At 42.2% G+C, this 23,541-nt stretch overlaps 1 protein-coding gene across 20 annotated transcripts in view; it reads right to left on the reverse strand.

The window, feature by feature from the left end:
- The window catches only part of SLC8A1 (solute carrier family 8 member A1), a 379,580-nt gene that overhangs the window by 40,852 nt on the left and 315,187 nt on the right, over positions 1-23,541 (reverse strand). For 10 of the 20 annotated variants that reach the window (XM_082743258.1, XM_082743260.1, XM_082743264.1 and 7 more), the window contains 6 exons: positions 21,336-21,356; positions 20,885-20,902; positions 20,758-20,772; positions 16,864-16,932; positions 12,431-12,561; positions 8,604-8,703 (listed from right to left, as the gene is read on the reverse strand). In XM_082743258.1, the coding sequence (XP_082599384.1) occupies positions 8,604-8,703; positions 12,431-12,561; positions 16,864-16,932; positions 20,758-20,772; positions 20,885-20,902; positions 21,336-21,356 (354 nt within the window). The remainder of the gene's footprint in view (positions 1-8,603; positions 8,704-12,430; positions 12,562-16,863; positions 16,933-20,757; positions 20,773-20,884; positions 20,903-21,335; positions 21,357-23,541) is intronic. The other 10 variants (XM_082743273.1, XM_082743272.1, XM_082743259.1 and 7 more) reach the window with 5 other exon arrangements.

A 23,541-nucleotide genomic window follows, 5' to 3' on the forward strand; every position in this document is an offset into this window, starting at 1 on the left:
GATAGGCAAGGCCACTGCTCAGTAGATATTTGCAGATCCAGTTTTCACATACAAAAATAGTATTTTATGGGTATGAATACCTGCATCTGAGTATCTATATGGCTAGTGTATATGTATGTATTACATATGAATTGGTTATACACGTGAATTACACATGTCTGGAACTTTTTGGAAACATGGCATATGTCTGTGTGAGAGTATGCATTTATACAGATTTTCTTCTAGATCAGACATAGCTGCATGACATAGTGAAAACAGGCTTTTAATCCAGTTACGTGTGGATTGAAAAACATTGACTGACACATAAATTCATTCATTCTTTTCCCACAAATACTTGTCATTGCTAACACTGCCCTAAGTGCTGGGGAATCACGGTTAACAGCACACACAGATTTGCTGTTATTTAAAACAAAAAAGGATTTTAATTTAGATTCTTATACTTCTTAGAGGACTTGAGCAGATAGGTACCAACTACTAGAGCATAACGTACTTTAAGATACAGCAGGACACAAATGTCTGACGAAAGCAGAAATAAAGGACACTTTCAGGCATCTGAATTGAGTGAATTCTGACCACTTGAGGAAAAAGAATCGAGTAAACTTTCTGATGGCCAAAGCTATCATATATACTTATGATTTTCTAAATGCAGAAGTGATAAAAATAATTTGCTGGGAAAAACTTTTAACTACAGTAGGAATTTATCATGTTTTCTTTATAGAGAGTGACATCATGAATAATGACTCTAGCTCTAAGGAAAGATAAAATTATAGTTTTCAAATATTATATTTTAGGGGCACTTGGGTGGCTCAATGGGTTAAGCCTTTGCCTTTGGCTCCGGTCATGATCTCAGGGTCCTGGGATCAAGCCCAGAATCAGGCTCTCTGCCTAGCAGGGAGCCTGCTTCTCCCCCTCTCTCTGCCTGCTGCTCTGCCTACTTGCGATCTCTGTCTGTCAAATAAAAATATTTTTTAAAATATTATATTTTAAAGATAAAAATTAAAACTGTAACTAAATTATCATCCAGTGAAGGCAGTTTTGAAAAGGGCTCTGAAAAAAAGTTAAAGCAGTTTTACTTTCTTAATAACTACTTCAAAGTAAGGAAGAGCAGCTACTGAATTTAGTTAATGTGACCATCAGACGGTGTGTCTTAAGCATTAAATGTCTTAAATGAGCTTTAGCCAAGTTGGCGTAATTACCCAATTTATCTAACAGGTACTGTAGGGCAGAAATTCCACTTGATTAAAGTCAGAGCCCTAAATTTCAAGGAGCAGGACTAGGGAAAGCAAGTTGACATTTATTGCTAAAAATGAAGGGTTCTTCAGAGGACTCTTTAGTATTTCCATGTTCCAGAGATAAAGGTCACCTGTTCCAATCCCCCAGTTTCACATGGGAAGCGAGCGGACTTGTCTAGAGCTAACCAACTAGTTGTTAGGTATTTGACCCCTTGAACTCAAGTCTTCAGAGAAGCTGAAGATTCCAGCATATAATTTTTACATGAAATGCTTTGTCACCCATGTTACATGTGCTCTCTAGCACAATGAATGTGAATATTTTAGCTGTACACTAGCAAAAGGAACAAAAACCAAGTTGGATGACAGCAGTGGGGTTCACATCTCCTGTTAGGGTTTAAAATACTTGCTATTCCTATTAGTTCAAACATGTTAGTGATCCAGAGCATGAAAGACCTACTTGAATAACTAATCATACCACCAGGAAACAGCAGGAGCTCAACAACAACAAAAAAGGACGGGCAGGGACTCTTTTTGTTTCTGAAGACCTGACATGACTTCTAGCAGTAGATACAAATACAGTTCCAAGATCACGAAAAGAATCTGGAAGCTCTTCTGGGTTCCTCATGATGGGCTTAACCTTGCAGTTGACTGATTCTGTCCACTTTCTACACTTTGCATTCCTTCTGGTCCTTCTGCACATCTGTCCAGTGCTTTCATTCTCAGTTCCAAACCCTCAACTTCACCATGTGTAGCTGAGAGTGAAGGACTCACCAGCGTTGTCCCTTTCTCCTGAATTAACGCCTTTGAAATCTGGCCACTTAGGACCTGAATTAAGATTGTAGGAGGGACAGCCAGGGTTTCGCGAAAAGCTTACCAGCTGTGGACTCACAATGATGGGGCTTCCCATTCTAGCTGGTCACTTGCTAGTTGTGTGACTCTAACTAAACATATACTTGTAAGCACCCTGGGTCTCAGAGTTATCAAGTCAGGAAACCAAACCAAACCAAACCGAACAACAACAACAACAAAAAAAAACAACAAAAAACCAACAACTTACCTTAGGGTATAGCTGTGAGGGATAAAAAATAATATAAATAGAACACTAGCCATGTAGAAGACAGTCAATAAATGAGAACATTATTGGAGCAGAACGTGAGCCATAATTTCATACACAGATCTTTGACAGACTTTCTTTAAGGCTGTTGTACTTACTGAACCAGCATGAAAATAGCACCCTTGTTCATGAAATGGAAAAGTCAGCTTATGATTTTTAGATAAAGGATAGTTAGAAATCTGTACAGTCACACAAAAAACGACAAAATGAAAACTCCTACTAACTTCTAGCACCTTCTCCTTCCACTTTGCTTGCCCGTCCGTCCGTCCTTCCTTCCTTTCTTCCCTGTCTTCTAGTTACTCTGAGGCTGTGCCAAACCTGACCCAGCAGCACTTTTTCTCACTGCTTAAATGGGATTTTCAAATGACCCAAGGTTACCACATTAAGTGACAAAGAGTGTCTCCTCCATAATGATGTTCAGTAACAGAAAAGATGCCGGAAAGATGCCTGCTCAGACCCGGTTACATGGCAATCCCGTGAACCTCATTAGAGTCACCATTTTTATGACTTATTATTTTGGCTCCTGGAGCAGGTCAGTCTTCAGGCTGACAGTATTTTCTAGTGAATTATTGTCTGGGGCACGATCGAGTTGAGAGTTTTTGCTATTAAATAATTCAATTTAATTGATAGCACTTATTTCTCCACATAGCATGTGTGGATGATGAGCTGATGACAAGAAGCATCCATTCCCCAGACTGAACTAGCCTCCACATGGGTTTTCTAGACTCGGGAGAGCACACCCTCATCATGTGTGGGGTCGGTCTCTGGCTGTGATCTCCCGTGAAGTAGGGTGAGTGTGAACAGGCCAGCTGCCTTTGTCAGTCTGGCCTAGTGTTGAATGTCTGGCCTTCTACTGTGAAGGATTTCGCAGGCATTCCTGATTTCCCATTAGGGAGAAAAAAATTAGGCACTTTTGAAGCATCATCTCACTTAGTTGTTGTTTTTGTTTTTGTTTTTTTTTTTTGAGGCTACACTTTGAAAACTATCCTCTCATCCCTTTCCTTCTAGGCAAGTAGATGTGGAGCATATGCTCCTATGGTGCTCAGTACCTAAGGGAAGCAAGCTGGGTGGGTGGGAAGAGTAGGCATGTCCGTGCCCAAATCAGGCTGTCATCAGGGATCCTGTAGAACGATACTGGCCCACTGAGAACTCTCAAATTTCAGTCCCAGATGGGATCTTAGAACCTGCCTTGTCCAACCCTGTCATTCTGCCGTTGCTAAAATGAAAATTCAGGAAGGTGAAATACTTGGTCAAGGTTTTTTACAGTTGGTCAGAGACAGAACCAAGACCACAAAAAGACTTTTATTTTTATTTTTTAATTTTTTTTCCACTTTGAAGTGTTCAATGTGAGAATGCCAACAGATACTCTGTCAGGTGGGCAAACTCTATGTCAGAAGTAGTAAAAAAATTTCAGAAAAACCTTTAGTGCTGGGTCCCTAAAATCATGAGGGAAAAGAGAGGGCCGTGTGTTGACTTTCATTAAAGAATAACACAAATTACTCGGCAGGAGAAGCCTATGAATGCAGGAGGCAAACAAAGGCTTGCTTTGTTCTTTAGGGAGCTGGCTGGTATCCTCTGTGGGGACCTGTGAAGGAGGCTTACGGAGACTGAATGAATATTCAAGGAAAAAAGCCCTCATATTTTAAGCTCGATGGTCCAAACGACTAAAGATAACGTGCTATATAAGATGATGTGTGGGTCTCCATACGTGTGTTGTGTGGGTCCGTGTGTGCGCACACATGTCTGGGTATGTGTGTCGCTGTGTTCATGTGTGTTTGCATGCTCACATGCATGTCTGTGTGTATCAGAGTACGTGTGCATGTGTGTGTCCTACGTGTGTGTCCGTGTGTGTACGCAGCCCCCAGCTACGGCAGGTGAGCGTGCTTCACACTGGAGAGAATCCTGGGCTGACCTGTGCTGCCCTTGACCAGCTTTGCCTTTTGAGCAAGTTATGTTGTTTTTCTGAATCTCTGTTTTTTACCTATAAAATGTGTGTGTGACTCTCACTATAAAAAAAGGGAAAAGCAGTGTGTTTAGTCACTTAGTCATTTTAGTAATTAAGCTGAATTGACTCTATTCGCACAAAATTTGGTTATCTTTTATTGTAGATTCTTCAACAAGATTGGCTTCCCAAAGAGTCATTTGTGGTATCTAAATGGACAGACAGCCCTCATGAAAATAGGAATTGCCTTGATTGATCCTTACAGCAATCCATGGGTGAGGAGAAGTTATCTCTGCTTTGCATTTGAGGGAGCAGAGATTGAGAGGGGAGGTAATCCGTCCTGAGTCACCCAGAGAGTTTCTGGAGGTCTGGGACACAAACACACAACTGACTCCAGAGCCAGGCTTGCAACCATTCTCCCTCACCTCACCACAGTCCAAGACTGTTGTGAGGAACAATACTATGGTGGTTATGGTACTGGCAACGTTGGCATCTGGTTCTTTTTACTCAGCTAATGTTTGTCCTGTTCCTTGACATATCCATTTCTCTTCTACATCCCAACTGGTAAACAATTTCTTAAGGCCATCCTTCCATTCTGCCTGGGTGGAGACACTGGGAAGGAGGAGAACTTGTGGGGTGGTTGGGGAGGGGGTGCCCGGGTGCTCAGTTGGTTGATCATCTGACTCTTGGTTTTGGCTCAGGTCATGATCTCAGGGTCATGAGATGGAGCCCTGCATCGGGCTCTGCTCAGGGCGGAGTCTACTTGAGAATCTCTCTCCCTCTGCCCCGACCCTGCTCGTGCAGGTGCATGTGCATGCTTTCTCTCCCTTCTAAAATAAATATTTTTTTTTTTTTTAAAGGAGGACTTGGGGACAATTCAAACTAAACACACAGTGAATGCTAGCCTCACTTCCCACAGAATCTGCTGACATATCTGAGAAGCACCTGATGGTACTGGACTGGCCTTGCAAGCATCTGACGGCTGCCTAACCAGCTGCTGGCCGCCGCTCCTGGCACTCCATCCTGGAGGCCACAGAAGGAGAACCTCCAGGAAAGGACCGTTGAATCCCCACCTAATCTCTCGAGTCTCATGAATCCTTGAACTCTTCAAATGTTAGATTCTACAAACTTGGTTCCCAGAAACAGACCAGTCATCAGAGGCCCAGATACTGAGCTATGAAGTTCAGGAAAAGCAAGGGAACAAAAAGGCTGCCAGGGGGCTTAACTTGAAACTAATTTAAATATAATCAGTGAGACACAGGAGCAAAATCCTATTTCCAAAATTATTATTTTTGTTTAGCAAGATATATAGACTCAATTTTGCACAGAAAATTGCATAGGAAAAAACCTCTCAGTAGGGCTGTTTAAAAGCAATTTAATATTTTTAATAAGGCAAATGGCTTTGATTCTCAACTCTTTAACCATGAAATCTTAAAATCCAATGAAAGTCTGTTTTCAATAAATGCTGCTTTACAAATTTTATTGTCCATTTAACAACTAAAGAATATTAACATTCTTTAGACACTTAAATTTAATCATAATGACAAATATTGAGCTCTCTAACTGCCCTTCACATAATTTAGTGCCCATAAAATATGGGTTTGCTTTTCTGATATTTTGTCTCAAAATTGTAAATAAGGTCAATTTACCCAGCAGCCTGCCAATTTTTGAGCAATTTTGTGTCATTCCCAAGCAGTCATTTAGAAACATAAAACACAACATAGCGCATGACAAATAAGAACACTTGAGAGGTTTTACATTTCCTTCCTTTAACATTACTTCAAAGGATTTGGGCAGGAACTTATCCCACCCAGAGAGGTCTGAAACAGGGGTACCAGAGAGGTGGACAAGACCGGCGTCCCTCAAGGAGACAGAGGTGGGGAGCAATTTCCCTCAGTTTAATCCTCTCTCTCTATTAAGGGAATAGAGAGCCCATTGGACTGATCTTTGGTAGACTGGGTCTGTGAGTACTGTTCCAAAGTTAATACTGCCTCACAGATGCTCAGATTCTAGAAGATTAAGGATAATCATAATACCTCTCACCCACGATTTGGAGAGGATTTCATTCAACATTATACATGAAAGTATCATCAAACCCGAATCTGCCCCTTTCAAGTAAGGGGGTATTAGCATCTTTTTCATTGTTTCACTCGACACCTATTCTGACCAAGATCACAACGTTGGTCTTGTGGCTGGCAGCATCTCTCTCCCTGTTGCTGCTGCCAAGGAGTGGCCATAAAATGTTTGCTCTGGTCCCTGGGAGTTACAAGAATGGGTGAGTAAAGCCACATAAACCCATTCCACTTCTAGAAAAAAAACTGCATCGTGAATGTGTCTGTTGATGGTGTCTTCTCGGCCACAGCCCAGTGCAGCTGCTGCACACCCTCCTTGTCTCCTGCTGCTCTCCACGACAAGCTCCCCATGATACATCTACTTTCTTCCCTTATCTGCCTTATTTGCTATCTCCTTCAGCAGAATGTACGGTCCACTTGGGTAAGGTGGCCTGTTGTATCTCTTCCGCCGAGAACAACGATTGACATATAGAAACGTGAATTAATGATCTCCGGCTCGTGACTATTAGGTAAGCGCTCATACATCTGCAGCCCAAGGAGACCTGGGAACCACTGGGAATGGTTCATTAAAGTTTATGTTGCTTTTAATGTTTTTAATGTTCTGATTCTAGTATATCAAAGCTCATAAAACAATTTTATTATTTTTAACGTTTTCAGCTGCCCTCCTCAGCAGTTTCTTATTCCAGCTGGTTTTGTCCTTTTTGTTTTTGTCTCTGTGAAGATACAGAGTGTAGCTCCCATCTCAGATACTAATGTTAGATTTCTAGAAAAACACAAGCCATAATGAGGGAGTGCTACAGACCGTTTGTGCACTCCTCACCCCTGCCGCCCCACCTGGCCCCCAAATTCATATGTCGAAACCTAGTCTCCAATATGATGGTATTAGGAGGTAGTGCCCTTGGGAGGTGATTAGGCCATGAAGACAAAGCCCTATGGATGAGATTGGTATCCTTATAAAAAAGACCTCAGAGGGCTCTCTTGCTCACTCCTCCTTGTGAGAATGCAGTAGGAAGACAGCTGTCTATGAATCAAAAAGTGGGCTCTTGCCAGACCCCAAATCTGTCAGTGTCTTGACCTTGGATTTTCCTAGCCTCTGGAGTTGTGATCACCGCCCTCCCTGGTATTTGGCAATGGCAGCCCAGAGGGATGGAAACAGGGGGCTTCCCCCTTCCCTAAGTAGAATTTGCGTGTAAATTCCAAATCTGTTCTCCAAGCAGTTTCCACCATTTAATGTTCATAAATTTCCCTTGTACACTCAATCTCAAGAAACTAAAGTGTGATTATAGACAACACTAATAGCAAAGAGGCACGAAAATCTCACCACCCTCTGCTCCCGCAGCACTTCAGAGATCCGTCCCATTGTCCTGTGGCAGATTGGAAAGAGGGGGTTGTGTTCGGAGTCATGGACCGTCCACCAGGGATGCTACCTCCATACTTTACAGTGGAAATCCCTATTTAAAAAATTCTAGTTCTGTTCATTAGCTGCAACAGTAGAAGATGAACCTGTGGGGAATGTTAGAAAGAACCAGGAGAGATGGAGCAGAAGAACTAGGGGGCAGGGGGAGCCCATAACCACGTTGCTTCCATATATCTTGGAGAGGGACTTTCCTCTGTCTTTAAAAAAATCACTCAGACAGTGGACAAGGCTTGACAATCCAGGAAAAAGATGCTTCTTACTATATTTAATTCCCTCCGGTCTCTGACTCCTTGAATTGCAAAACAACTTCATTTTTGTAGGATTTTCCTAAATAAGACTCTGCACTTTGCTTGTAGAGGAAGAAACAGAGGTGATTCTACCGTGCAAGTGCTTATTTGTCAGATGTTGTTGAAGAGAGTATAAAGTGGACGGGAGTGCCAAAGGGTCTTCATGTCCCCTAATCCTGCCGCCTTTGTGACCTTCACTTGGCCACTTCTCCTGCCCTCAGGGAATTTTCCAGACAAAGCCCCGAGATTGGCTATCTGTGAAGTAGAGGCACAAAAGCCTTTAAATTTATCTCATCTATTTCCAGAAAGAAAGACACAATGCGGATGGAGAAGAATGCCACGTTTGAAGACATTTGCTTCATCTAGAAAGTCTAAATCAGTCTCCGAAATGTGCAGGTGTGCTACAAATACATTTATTTCTCTTTTCATTTTACCCTGGAAGTTCTCCGGTGCTTTGACACAGACCAAGTGGTCACAGTAGGAAAAGCAAGCACAGGCTGGGCGCTTGTAATTTATAGCATGCAGAAAAAGGCACTCACCAGCACTGACAGTGATGGCTTCAATAAACTGCTCTCTCCAGCTGTTTGTCCCAACCACAAGGGCTAAGTTTGTCTTCTTAATAAGTTTGTCCACGGTACTCTAGAAAGGTTGGAAAGAATAAGATAATAACTGCTGAGTTGGTTAAGGCCACGGGAAATCTAAGGCCTTGTTGATTTTGAAACCCCAGGGCTACACATAGGATGGTGGATGTTAGGCTTGGGACGACAGTATTGACATCAAACACTGTCGTGATAATGCAAACAAGCAGAGTCCTTGCTTGGAGCCCTTCTGAAATAGAAATCTCTTCATAGCAGATATGAGCCTCCTTCACTGCCTAATGGCCAGGGAAGAATGGCTTCAGTGTTATAACAGCCGATGTTGCAAAACCCCATACCCTTCCCCTTGAATGCTTCCTGGACTTGCTTTTCTGCTGGCTTCATCGGTAGGATGCTGCTTGCAAAGGAATTACTATATGACCCGCCCAGCCTTGCATATCTCTGAATCGTGGCAACTGGCGGAGAGATTATGGAACTAAAAACTGTTATTATTATACTTTTGTTTGTCAATGAACTGCCGCCAGACAGCAGAGCCCCAAGACTGCTGCTGCATGATCATCAATAAAGAGATTTTTCTTTGGCTACTGATTGTTGTCAGCCTGGCAGCTGTTAGAGAATTCACTCTAACTCTGCTTCTGTTGCAGGCAAGAAAAGACGAGACAGGAACAGGTGAATTCATAGGGTTTTGGGCCCATGGCCACTGGCGTTGCACTGAATTTCCCCATGCTTTACTTTTCTCTTTAGACTTTATTTTCTCTTTAGACTTTTTTTTTAGCACTTGATTTTATACAATTAGCACTCTCTAGCTTTCTAAATGTCAGTTAAGGTAACAACAGGAACAGCCAAACGGTCACAGGAAAACTAAGCAAGCAGGTGCACCCAAAGCGCTACCACAAACCATAGCGACTAGAGGGAGAAGGGTCACTTCCAGGGCACGAGGCCGCTCCTCCCAGAGAAACTACCACACGGACTAGTCTACCGCACATCCACACTTACTGTCAGAGCATCCTCGATTTCCCACTAATTGCAAAGAGGCAGAAAACACATATTATTTGTCTGAGGTCAAACTCTGTACGTGCCTAAATGCAATGGACCCGAACGGACTATGGTTTGGGAAGAGAGCAAGTTATCAGCTCACTGGGAGTCAGGAAAACGGGACCCAAGCAGCCTCTGTGGGAGGCCAAGGCTCAATCAGAATGTCATGTGGGTTCGTTCAACAAGGGTCCTCTGAACGCGGAGATGATAATAAGCACTGAAGGGCCCATCTCCAACTGGCCCATTCTGTATTTTCAACATCGTTCTTTGCTCTGCTGTTTCCTCAGGGTGGCGACCTTCCACCCCGGGCCTGTGTCTCGAACTGCTAGTGTCCCTGATAACAGCTCTAGTGTCACTGCTCTTGGCCACGGTAACTTGAAGCACATGACAAGCATGTCTTTTCTCTCTGGACTCAGGCCCATTTCATCAAGCCCTCTGAGCATCCTGACTGATGTCAGTTCAAAGTTCTGTGTAGAATGTTACAAGAAATGACCTTGATCTTTGCTAAAGGTCATGGAAACACGGCCCAGGTCTCCCCAAAGGAGCCCTCTCCATTTTGATGCCAAGGCAGAGAATGCCATCACCTGGCAGATAAACAATGAAAGAGATAAGCTGTTCTAAGAGTTCAACACACAGGCTTGCCTCAAGAAATCTCTCTAAAGAATGAAGTTTTAAAATAAATGAAAGTTAAAATTTATGTGGATGAAAAACCCAGGGTAGATTATAAACTGCCAGTGATCAACTCTCACTGCCCTAGAGCTGGAAACCATCGGTGTAACCTCATCCTCACCAGTGGGTATTAGGAAAGTCAAGCCCTTAGTCACAACCTAGTAAAGAACTCAGTGGGCAAAGTCAAAGTGGGATATAGTGAGGTATCACCCAGATTTGGGTCTTCAAGCAGTTCTGAGAGTCTTGAAAAAAGGTCTTTAAAACAGCTTTGGTCTAGAAAAAAAAAAGTCTTAAAAGAATGACATATTATCAAAATTGATATTTGAGGGCACCTCAGGGACATGCTCCCAATTTCCCTTTTGTGTTAACAGTAACTACTGATGAACTTCCGGGAGGTGGGACGAAACAGTCTATGGAAGCTATTCTGGGAGGATAAGAACCCTGAACAAGTGAACTTATATGAAGAGATGGGGGGAATTTCAAATGTTCAGGTCATTGGAGTTGTTACTACAGAGAACTTTGGACCCAAGAAAGCTTTTCTGCCTGGGAGAGTGTGCCCTGCCATGCTCAACTCAATGCTTCCACCAGAAAGTTTCTGTGATGGCTCCTCTTAGTCAAGGGTGCGAGGAGAAGGTTGAGGGTTGTCCCATAAGGGAGAGAATATGCAATTATTCCCCCATGAGAGCCCTAGGAGGTGGAGTCGGGGTGGGGACAAGCTTGCACCAGGTGCTCTGGTTCCAGGTGAAGAAGGTTCATGAGAAAGAGTGAGGTTGGATATGTCTGGACAGGCTGGTCCATAGAAATAGACAGTCTGCATCACCTGTACCCTGGGATCACAGGGAACCTGTGTGTGTCTGTATGTGTGCCAGTCTTAGGTGTGCAGTAAGGCAGGTTATAGATTGAACAACAACTGAGCTCTGATAGTTGGAGTCTGCCTAGAAAACACTGGTCTTTACCCCTGTCTTTACCCCTGCTCCTTCTTTCCATGGGCTGCAGCCCAAAGGGGGAAGTTTCATTGCCTTTTTATCTCTTTAAAAATTCCACTGTAATGGCAAAAGATGTTTTTCTTTCTACCTATCTCCTATCAGGCACCTCACTTTGTGGACCAGTTTTAAAAAACAATTAATGGGTCCAGCTAAAGGAAGAGGCCACTGTTCTGAAACATCTCAGATAAAATACCGAGGCTTCCAAGTCCCTGGCCTGCTTCTCTCTTTTGGGATCCTCATTCTGGTTTTGCAAAGAGAAGCAGAGTCTGTTTTTGAAAAATAAGTGGGGAAAATACATCTGCCATCTGAGTTTGTGGTTCTGAAAAACCAGAGGATGATGTTCCCTTTCATGTCCCACTACAAAGTCAAAGTGGCTCTCCTGGGGTCAGACGTCAGGGCTGTGTGGGTGAGGCGGGATGGAAGGAAGGATAGGGAACACCAGGAGCAGCTAAGATGGGTGGGAAAAAGTTAACTTCAAAATGCTAAGCTCATCACCTAAGACCCAACTGCTTGACTTTGGAAAAATGACTTCCATCATCCAGAGAACCAGGAATCCAATTTTATCAGCTCAACTGTAAACTCTCTGGTTATAGGCACTGTAAACCTTTGGTAGGTTGACTGTGCTAATAGGTCCTAGGATCTGAAGAGGAGGACTAACTATAAATGAGAATTTGTCCCAGTGGGCTGGGACAAGGGAGAGCTTACCATCCCCTCTCCAGAACAAAATCCTCCTAATTGTTAGCGTGTGAATGCTCTGCTTCTGATGAATTTATTTGCTTCTTTAAATAGAGCCCGGTTCCTTCCACACAGAACAATCTCTTGCAATTCCCATTTGCTTCCTCCTTGCTATCCCCGCAGACAACATCCTCCCTTTGGGGAACCCCTGTGCAGGGACAGATGCCACCCCCTGATACAGTTTGGTCTGCAGGACCTGTGGGTTCCCTACCAACTTTCCAATTCCAGTTCTTCTCTGAAAAGCTTCTTGGTTAATAAGCCGATTTTGGAACTTGCTAACATTATGAATAGTCTTGGTTCCAAGATGGGCCTGGCCTCCCCCGTGGGCAGTGTTGGCAAGCGTACCTTGAATTCATAGGATTCTTCAATGATCACTTCCAGCTTGGTGTGTTCCCCCAGAATGGGACGCCCCATTTCTGCAATGCGCCTCTCCTCTTCCTCTTTGCTGGTCAGTGGTTGCTTGTCATCACATTCCTCTGTGAAAGGGAAGGGCATGAAAGTTAGCAGTGTGCTCAAACCTCTTTGGAAATCCCTGGATTCTGCTACAAGAAAACCAAGAAGGAAGGAAGCCCTGATGGCCCACTAAAAGTCCCTTGGGTGAGATCATCAGTCGAGGGGAGAATTGGATTGAGGGTCAGGGCAGGCCACGCAGCCCGTCACTGTCATGCTTGTTGAAAGCAAGTGGAGAGGGTGATCCACAACCCGAGCACAAGCCAAAGTGCGGATCAGGAAAATCACGCATAGACACATGTCACTGAGAAGGTCTCTGCCTGCACAGCGTCTATGTTGAGGACGTCATCTACCATCCCCTGTGATGCTGGTTCATCTGGCTGTTTGGACACATTCCTTTAGCAGGTCACCGAAGGAGCCACTATGAAAAGTGACACAAGGAATGGAGGACTCTGGCCTCCTCCTCTCCACTTTCTAGAGGCAACAGAAAATCCCCCAGGGCCAACGAGTTGAGTTGGTGGAAGGGAAATTCTGATGATAGCCAGAGCCTCTGTTGCAAGTCAAGCAGCAAAACATCCATTCCATTTCACTAAGATGTCTGTGCTCCAGTGCTTCCTCTCTCTGGTGGAAAGTTCAAATTTGCTAGGAAGACCTTGACCACGTTCATCTTCAAGTAAACAGGGAGGGCAGAGGTGAGGCCTTTGGGAGTTAATACTACTCACCATGTGAGCGTGATTATTTCCAGAACCACCATGTAGCTGACACTGCAGGAGAGGCCAGTGAGTGTTAAGAAAATGTTAATGGACTTGAGAGTCCATTAATGAGGGGAAGCTCACAGTTGGCTCCTCTCTGTGTGAAGGTCATTAGGATAAATCCCAGACTGAAAAGGCCACGCACATGTGAAGGGTAAATGTTGTTCCTATAATCACTCTACCTCCTTATCCTTCAGGCCCAGGATGCTGGAACAAGACAGACTACTTCCCCTTAGAGTCAAGTCAAATGTACTTCAGCTCAAGGAAGTATGGGTGGTATGGAAAGACCTCAGCCCTGATGTCTTTGCTTCTAGAACTTTCCAAGCAAAGTGCCTGCAGGAGGACTCTGTTGACTGATGAAAACATGAGAAAGGGAGAGACTTCTAGCCCACTCTTCTTGCATTTTGCCTTTAGGCATCAGCTCTGTAGGAGTCCACACCTCACATCCCCTCCAAAGACATGGTTTCCCTCTGCTAAGGACCCTACAGTGGTGGTTCCATTTGATGCTCTAGCAAATTTTGTAGAGAACGGGTTCCTAGGCTAGTTGTTCATGGCTGGGGCCCGGAGCAGATGGGCTAGGAATACTGCTGGCATTTTGTATACCAAGTGTCAAAACCAACCCAAGGCAGAAGCAGAATGTAGCGTATTCACTAATTTGTTAGTATGGATTCAATAGTTTCTTCCTAAAGGAATATTTTAGAATCTGCTTTTCTATCCCCAGTTTTTACAGGGCCCCCAATGAAATTAGATGAAGACTAAAAATAAGGCATTTCAGACTGGCCAGAAACTGCTAAAATTTAGCAGATGCAAAGGAGAGGTGCCAGGAACTTAATTTTAACTGTACAAGTAGTAATGTGTTTTATAGTAGGCTTGGGAAGTTATGACCCAAGAGAGGGCAAAGGGTTCCAACTTGTGTCCACAGGGTTTGTCCTGGAAATTATGTGTGTGCAGCCATGGAAGTGGGAGGCTGAGGTATGTGATGTCTAATCCACCCAGTGCTCAAATCAATCACACTGTGATTCTCACGGCTTTCTGATCCTGGAGCCCAGGTTAAGGTTATTGGTAGTTTCTTAGCAGCAGGTCACATTTGAGTGTCTTTGTTCAAAACCTTGGCTGAACATGGGTGTCCTAGAGACTTACATCAAAGGAATTTTTTTTTTCCCCCAGAACAACTGGGTTTATTATTTGAATTGCAAAGCCCCTGGGAGAGAATATTTATTATGACTTCCTTTTCTGTAGTTTACTTACAAATGGTAAGTTGCTTTAAATGGGGCTCAAGGCAATTTGGGTAGAAAACTGGGGAAATTACAAAAGAAAGGTGATGTGGTAGCATTGTTTAATGCCCCATTTCACAAAATGAAATTATTTGGAACATGGTGCTAGATAAACGGACGCAGTAGTAAATGAAATCAAATCACAGTGATTAAAAAGGTTATTCCTATTTTAACCACCTCTCAATCCTTCTGATCAGGAAGAAATGCTTAGTTTGGTGCCATCGTGTCTGTAACTAGTTCCTGACATATGCTCTATGTGTATAAAGATCCTTTATTCATTGTTCACACGGGAAGTGAGGCATAGAGAAGGGACAACTTGTAGTGCAGCAAGGTGAGGGCTGAGGGAACAGGGCGGGGAAGCAGCTTGCTCTGCCTCCAGGAGTCAGGGAAGGCTTCAGGAAAGAAAAAGTACTTGAAATTGGCATTGAAGCCTCCAGAGAAGCTTGCTAGGGAAAGGTGGTGCTAAGGTTGGGTAGGAGGTAGTATAGTAAGAGGGGGCATTCCATGCGGACAGAAGTCAAAGCACAAAGGCATAATGTCATGGAGGTGTCAGGGCTGTTTTCACTTAGTAAATGTCACGAGCATTTAAGAGAGAATTACAGGTAATGGAGAGGAGACAACTGGATAAATCCTATTGTTGCTCTACGACGATCCTGATAAATTAGGATCTGCAGATCCTGGCAAAGAACAGAGCTGGAGCTGTGTTTTAAAAAAGTGTCCTCTCTTTAGATATCTTTTATTAATTGGGGAAGTAGTTTAACACCATTTTTTCCCCCTTTGGATCATCTATTATGTTTGTTTCTTTTTTGCTTTGTTTTATTTTGTTTCTTGTTTTTGTTTTGTTTCTTTTTCACTTTGAATACTGGATCAAGTGCTGTCCATTTCACTCTGGCCAAGTCAGTTTCACCTCCTTAGTTATGTCTAGTGACCACATGTTGTGCCTTTCATTTTGCTTCTCAGACAGAAAATGCATTCTCTCTCTCTGTCTCTCTATACAGATACATGTATGCTTTTTTGAATTCACCATATTTAACTGAGAAGTTGATAATCAATCACAGAACATCAGGGTCTCCACTAACCAGCACAACCTAAAGACCACTGGGTAATTCATACCCACTCTTAAAATCCGTATTGACATAACATAAAACCATCCCGTGATAAAATCACCAGTAGAGGACCTCCCTTCTTTTCAGTAATTGATTTTGCAAATGACAAATCACAGAAGCTAATAGATACCTGGGTTGTCTGAAAAAGCGGCCGCTTAAGCTTTCTGGCTTGGCTACTTTTTGAAGCAGCAGCGCCGTGAGAGCTGAAGGGCTCAGTGGGAGAATCCCTATTAGAAAACAGAACAACCCACATGCAGATCTGCACCCGAGAAGCTACTGTTGCTGTTCTCTCACGTCCTGGCAATCTTTAATCTTAACCAACAATGTCAAATTTGGAAAGGGGTGTAAGGCCAGCAGTGGGACAATCGCTCAAGGTTATTTTAATCCTTCACTCAGATCTGCACTAACAAGTCTGAGAGTAGAGACCTCTTAACGGTTTTCAGCTCCTGACTGGCCTCTCTGGTTAGAGCCTAAGGAGACTGGTTTATTTATTTCCACCGGGAATATTCTGGAACAAGTCTGCAGTCAGGTCGGGGTATCATGATTATCAAGTAGGGAAGTGGGGCATGAGGATGAGGAGTGGAGAAGTGTTTCTACCGCCACAGCCAGTGACGGTGATGGGGATGACCGAGGATTGAATATCCCTGTCATCATCCAGACTTGGAGATGATGCCCGGCTCTAAGCTTACAGTAGATGTGGGATGGTTGTGGGATCCACTGGTCACCTTGGCAATGTTCCCTCTGGAGAACCCCCACAGATGTACTATCATCCGTGCATATGTGGCTAACATATTGCCTGGAGGCCAGAAAGGCAAGTTGTGCAAAGAAATACAACTTGCTTTTAAAGAAACTTCATTATACTTGGAATGAAAGACCCATGTGTGAGAAGCCAGATTTGTAAGAAATCTGGAATATATTGAGACGTGAAAGGGAGAGGTCATGGTGTCCAATCTCCTCTGCAGGCCCATGATGCTCCCTCTACCAGGCCTCCCCTCCTGCATGGATAGGCTTGTGTTTTGTGGCCGACCCACCATATTTGGAATGTCAGAGAAGCCCCTGCATCATTTAGCAACGTTCTACTAGGGACAGGGGCCAAAGTCTGCTACTTCAATGTCTAAAGACTTAAAGAACACTTGAAGATAGCTAGCTTCAAGCTAGTAAACTGTGGTTTTCAAGGACCATGATGCAATGAGTACCTGCAATGGTGATTACAGTAGAGGGAATCGGATGTTCTCTAGCATGAACTTTCCGGAAGACAGGTTGGCCTAGCGAAAAGGACAGGCAGAAAATCAGCAGAATGGATGGTGTTGGTATGTTACCAGAGCTCTGTGGAATTAGTCAGTTAAACACCACATCCAGATGCACACATCACAAGCAGTGTTAGTTTGGGGGCTGAGTGGATAGGGGCCACTCCAATGGAGGCCACAGAAGTGAGCAAATAAATGGGTCAAGTGTGCTATGAGCCAAACCAGGTCATGTACGTGAATTACACATTCCTGCAGCTAGGTTTCTGCAGGCATCTGGAGTGAAGTGTCCTTGTCCTTCAAGTTACTGCTTCCAGAGGCCTCATGAAACAATGGAAAGCACTCGGTGTGATTACAGGTAACCTGGTTTTAAAGCCTATGGGTGCCAACGACATAGCCTTGAGAAGGCCACTTACTCAGTTTCCCCACATTTCCCCATAGCAGCCCCTGCTCCATCCATATTACAGGATTGTTGAGTAACATAACATCTGGGAACATGCTTATTTATTTTCTGAGCATCTGAATGGGGAAGTTTCATACGCTGGTAGGCTTTGCAAGGGTATGCCATCACCAGAGCAACTGCTGGGTTAGCAAGGCCTAGGGTCTCCATTAAACTTCTGGTTCAGTTGACTGCCAAACCCACCTGCTGTTGGCTTCTACCAAGGAGCTACCTTCAACATATCTGGAAATCGTGAGGTTGGGACTTGGTGCCAACTCTCAAATTCTTGCTGTCTGAATTTGGGTAGAGCAATTCTCTTCTCTGAGACTCAGTTTCCTCAATTGTAAATGAAGCTAAAGTTGAAGGGGATTTGTTCCTCTGCTGTAGGTACTGGAGTGATTAAAGTGTTTTAAATTTTCATACTTTGGCTTTCTTAAAAAGCCATGTACCTTGTGAAGTCTATTATATGATGAGCATAATATAATTGGGAAAGCAACTTTTAAGGAAGTATATTGACTTTTGTTATATAACTCTATGGCTGTCTGTTTGGGGAATCAGATGGGCCTCTCTTCTTTCCAAATTGAACCAGAATATTTAGTTTTATTAAACAACTCAAATTAATGTGCTCTAGTTTCCCCCTTCTGGGGTCCCCCTCATTTTTCATTTGACTGGAATACACACTGATGGCATTTGTGAAGCATCTGCGCTTTGGATTGCCAAGGGGTTAAAATGAACGTAGGAATAAAGAGATTGAAAGGGAGGAGATAAAAGCGCTGGGGTTAGGACACCCATCAAATGGCTGTGGACTTAAAGTCAGAGGGCCAGGCTCTGAATCCTGGATGGGTGATTTGGGGTGGACTGATCAATCACTTCTGACCTTCATTTCTCCCTATAAGTGAGAACAATAAAATCTTAACCCATAAGGCTGAAGATTAAATGGGATAATGGATATGAAATGCTTCACAAACTCTGATGAGCTATAATGTATAGGGGGTTATCATGTTATATGCCAAAAAGGTCAAGGGACAATGAGATCATAGGTTCCAACAAGGGCCTTTCAATGAGGCAAGGTCTAGGAGCAACACGTAAAGATTTGTAAATTCCAGAATCACCTCTAGTACTTAATGTCCACCACTAATGAAATCTCTGAAATATATTGGGCTGTGGACCAAATGACTTTTTCAATTTCCATATATCCTGCTTCAAATTTAGATTTTCACACTCAGCTGCACAAGACCACATAAAACCTGCAGGCAGAGTCTGAGGGCTAGATTAATTCTTCTCTATTGTCCCAGCATCTCAAAGCTGTGACTTTAAAGCCTCAAACTGACTTCAAAGAAAAGTTCTTTCAACTTAGAGCTGCTTTTCACTGTGTAAACCCCAGTTCTAAAACCTTCCCCAGGGCATCTATAGAGAGTGGATCCCAGGCATTCTGACCTGGATTGAGAGAAGAAGGGTGATATACACCGGGAAGAACAGGCCAAGGTAGAGGTTCCCAGAGAGCTTCTGGAACATTGTCTTGTTCTAACTATCAATTTCAAGAGTTGGGAAGAGGTGGTAATAATACAAAAACTATTATATCAAACTGAAGCCATAAGGAAGAACTTAATGAAATAAGTACATGAAATGATAGAACTCTTTGGAAGAAAAGATTCTGTTCTCTTGAAGGCAAGATGTGTCTGAGGCAGGAAATGTTGGGCATTGCCGGACAGATATTCTAGAACATGATAGGAACAATTTCTGTGAAAAGAAAACTAGGATTCTGTTATTACCTAGATACTTAAAAGGGAAGATGCTTCAAGTGATAATATGGAAGAAGGGCCATTGAAGCAAAATCCTGACATATTCAATAAGAAAAATAGGAAAATATCTAAATATATCAGTGCATTTTAACAAGGCACCTATAGCCCAAGATTTTTGGTGAAAATCTCATTATCAGGCTGCATAAGGCTGAAGGTGCTGTTAGAGACTACAATATTTCTACAACAGTTGGCTTTCTTCTTTCTAATTATTTCAGAAGCCATGAAGGCTGCCTTCCCCAATTTCCACAGCCCTCAAATCTCACAAAGTTAACCAACTTATTGGGTGACAGGAACAGTATATTTCTAAGACTTCAGTGAGTTCAAATGAGGGGTTGAGAAAAAGAAGATAAATTTAAAAAAAAAATAAATGGAAATTCCTGCATTGGATTCAAAAATAGCATCTTCAGCAGTGCACAGTCAGGGAGACTTGACCTGGGAGAGCTTTGGATGGCTCAGATTTTAAAAATCCTCTATGAGGACGTGTCCTGTTTAACATTTTTATCCTTTGCAATTTCTCTGTCTCTGAGAGTCTGTGGATCATTCTGTCATTAGATGCCGTGTCTGGAAAGAAGCAGTGAGGAACTAAGAGCCCCTGTGAAACTGCTCATTTTCAGAAAGTTCTACTTTGGACAGAATCTAGTTGGAACCACCTGATCACGAGTTTACAAGAACAGTGGTTTAATTAACCCCCAACTCCCCTACTACAGGATTGAGCAAAATTGGAATTTTTAGGAATATTTCCTTCTTCAAATGTGTTGGTTCAGCTGATTGCAGGAAAAATAATGACAGTAGTGTTATCTGTACAATCTATTGGCAAATGCCAATAGATTGGCCAGTAGTAGGATGCCCTTGGAGACATCTTCAACCTGCAGTTTCAGAAACATCACACCAACCACTTGATATTTCTCTGTCTCTCTCTAACTCTGCCTAGATGATTCCGAAAGGTTGGGGGGGGGGAATACTGGAAGGGGACCCCTTCTTCCTTTTGTATATGGGAAAACAGCTTTAGAGTTCTGTTAAGTAATGTGATCAACACGGGCTCGACGCCAGTAGGAATGTAAGAGTATTAAACTCTTAGAGTAGCACTTTGGGTCTGTATAGAGCACTGTGTAATGCACTTATAGGGGTCATGTTAATAACACTCAAACTAAAATCCTCAAAGAGGGGCTCAGACTGATGTCATGGGATGAGGGGAAGGGACTGCTCTGTCCTCTGCTCACAGGGCATCACGTAGCATTAGGTGCCTGTGCCTGGTCCTGGATGTCCACCCCATGTGTCCTTGAGGCCAGCGGTTGTCTTATCTAATCTGGTACCCTGCAGCATCTAACAGAATGCACAGTACACCATCAGTGCTATGTGAACATTTTCATATCAACAGTATCAAAACGTGATCAGTTACAGGTTCTCCATACGAATTTGCTTGTACATCAACACAACACACACATTGTTAATGTGCACAATGTTAACTGTGTAAAATCAGCAAGAGCACACCATGTGCCACAGCTAAACATTAACACGGGTTACATAAAATGTGGTTCGAGTTGGATTTTCCAGGGTGTTTGGGGGAAAATGAAGAACATTAAAAAAAAAACAAGTCTGTCTTACCATACAGGTATTTCCCTTCATTCAAAGCAAATAAAAATGAGAAACGATTTTTAAAAATGTAAACAACATATGGCGAAGACAGCAAAAAAAAAAAAAATTCAATGTCATTAGCTTTAAAAATTCATACCTGTTATTGTGAAGCCACCTAAAAAAGAAAAAAAAATAAATGTTACAATTTATTTAATTTATATTCTAAATAACAAATACCAGTGATATCGGACTACCTGGCCACCCATCCAAGATACAACATCTTGCCAAACTATATTTATAATTAAGAAAAATCTGAAAGTATCCATTCACAATTTAATTACTACTCATTCTTTTAAGATTATGGGACTTAGTGCACAAATTTAATTCTCGTGCATACCTAAACAATCACTGGTCTTTAAAGAGATTGTACTAAACTAAAAATGGAATATTAACTGTCTAACCTACACAAAAATGAGGCCAATGGCCCTAGACAACAGTCTTGCCAGTCAATCAATAGATATAAAAGTCAGAAAGCTACTGTATCACCTGACATTCATGGAAAATCACCTAGAGAAATGGAAAGGAAATGGAAGAAATGAAATGCTTACCAAGCTCATTCAATAACAGGGCTGTGAAGGAAACAGACAAAGACAACACAGAATAAGAGACCAGATGAATAATGAAAGTAAGAGGAATATCAGCAGAAAGAAATCCAGGCAGATCTGATTCCAGTGGGTAGGAAGCCACCACTAACATGGGTGCTTCCCAGGGAAATGCAGCACTGGGAATATTTTCCAATAAACAATCCCAACACAAATTTTTTGCAAATGTGTGTGACTGATTAGATACGGATACAATTCCCCTTAGCTGTTATTTCTTGGCACTTTATAAAACATTTCTACTGACTATTCTTATATAATATAGATATCTAGTTTACCAAAGAGAGTAGAAACGTTTTATGAAGTTGCTGTTAACTTCATTTGAGTAAGTCTTCCTCAGTAAATATTGCCCAGGAGCTATGAAGTCACTGAATTCCACTGAATTTTTTTTTTTTTTATTCCACTGAATTCTTAAATGATGCAGAATTTCAGGTGTTATACCTTTCTTTCAATGAAAACAGATGAAACATCTTAGGAAATTCCAATCTGGCTGCCCTTCCTGAAGAAGACTTTGGCCCAACGTAAAGCTCTCCCTGAAGGTTCTATTTGCATGGTATTTCTTGGCCAGTGAAGGGACGCTTATGTTTTTTTAAATTCTCAAAACCTGAGCGCCAGGAATGAGCATTTATTTGTGCGTTCTTCTTTATGACTTCTGCGTGTTTTAACTGGGCAATCATAATATTTCTTGTGGGAACTGACAAGGCAGGTAGTGGGGAGGAGGCATCGTATCCATAATCTGATTTCCGGGTTATGTGCTTTAAACCCAGACTATACCGCAGCACTTTATTTTGGTGGAAGCTCCCTAGCTAAACATATTATATAAATTTCTTTAGGAGCGGTGGGGAATGCTACAATTATGTTTTCAGCCCCATTTCGCTGCTAACGGCTAGTGGCATTAGAGGATACTTTCTAAAACAAGTCAGTAATTTTATTTATAGTGACAAGAATCCACTTGGAGGGTGTGAAACCAGATAGTGCTATCAAGGAATTTTAATTTGCTTTTAAATGAGGGCATATTTTACTAAAATGACAATTGAAAGAGCTCTATCCAAGATGCTCTTCCTTTAGATAGAAGACAGTGTTTTGGAGGAATACATTTAGAAGTAAGTGCTTTTTTTCCTGTATGCTAATGAGGCATTTTTGATCCCATCTTTGTAAGAAATCAGCTGTTTTCTAGTGTCTTTGCCTTCTGCCTACTGCCACTGAAGCATATTAAACAGGCCACATTAAAATGGGTCCCCAGTGCTCCATTCTCCATCATTCCAAATGGCTCCTGGTACCATTTAGGACATGACTAGGTCAGGGACATACACTTTTTTCCCTTTCTTTTTTCTCATAGAATCTGAAGTCACTGAGTTCTTACAAATGTGAGATTAAATTCCTCCAAATGTTGGGTCTATATAGGAATTAGTCCTATATATTTGATATTTTTCCTTATGTGTAAAAGTATAAATTTCTTATGAAGTGGTCCATTTGATCATCTTCTATGCTAGTCATCAATTGTTTGGTTGAAATGCGTAAGAGCTTTTAATGTGTAGTAAACTCATTTTACATGTATAACTACACAATCCCTTTAAAATGGCCACTCTTAGAGGATAATTGCAGGAGGCCCTTGTAATAACTCAGAATAAAAAATTATCTTTGATGGTGGTATAAAATTCCTATCCTTCCTTATCAAAAGTAAGCCATAGAAAATAGAAATAAAACCAAAGAAGACAAAGAAATTGGCTTCTTTATTCAAATATTTTCCAAAAATATGTGAGTGCAACTCAACTAAAAAAAACTTAACTATGAGGATACTGCTGTTTGTTTATTTATTTATTTATTTATTTACTACATATGTTAGAAATTTGTCAATTCTATAAGCATCAAAACATTTCTGAGCATAAAGCTGGCTAGGCCATAAGCAAGAGTCAAATTCTTCCTGAAGGACCATATCCTTCCTACTAAAGGAAATTTGTATGACTATAGTTTCCTACATCTGGTACCTTTTAAATGTCATTTTTGACGATATTAAAAATCTCAGGCCAAGATGAACACTAGAATGTGGATAACGCTACTCTTCAAGGACCTTCATTCTTCTTAAATACATATTTTTGGAAAACTGGGCTGTCTGAAGAAGCCTAATTACTGAATTCTTCTGAAAGTTCCTATT

The sequence above is a fragment of the Mustela nivalis genome (genome assembly GCF_964662115.1).
Source record: "Mustela nivalis genome assembly, chromosome: 8".
In the NCBI taxonomy this organism is placed as follows: Eukaryota; Metazoa; Chordata; class Mammalia; order Carnivora; family Mustelidae; genus Mustela; species Mustela nivalis.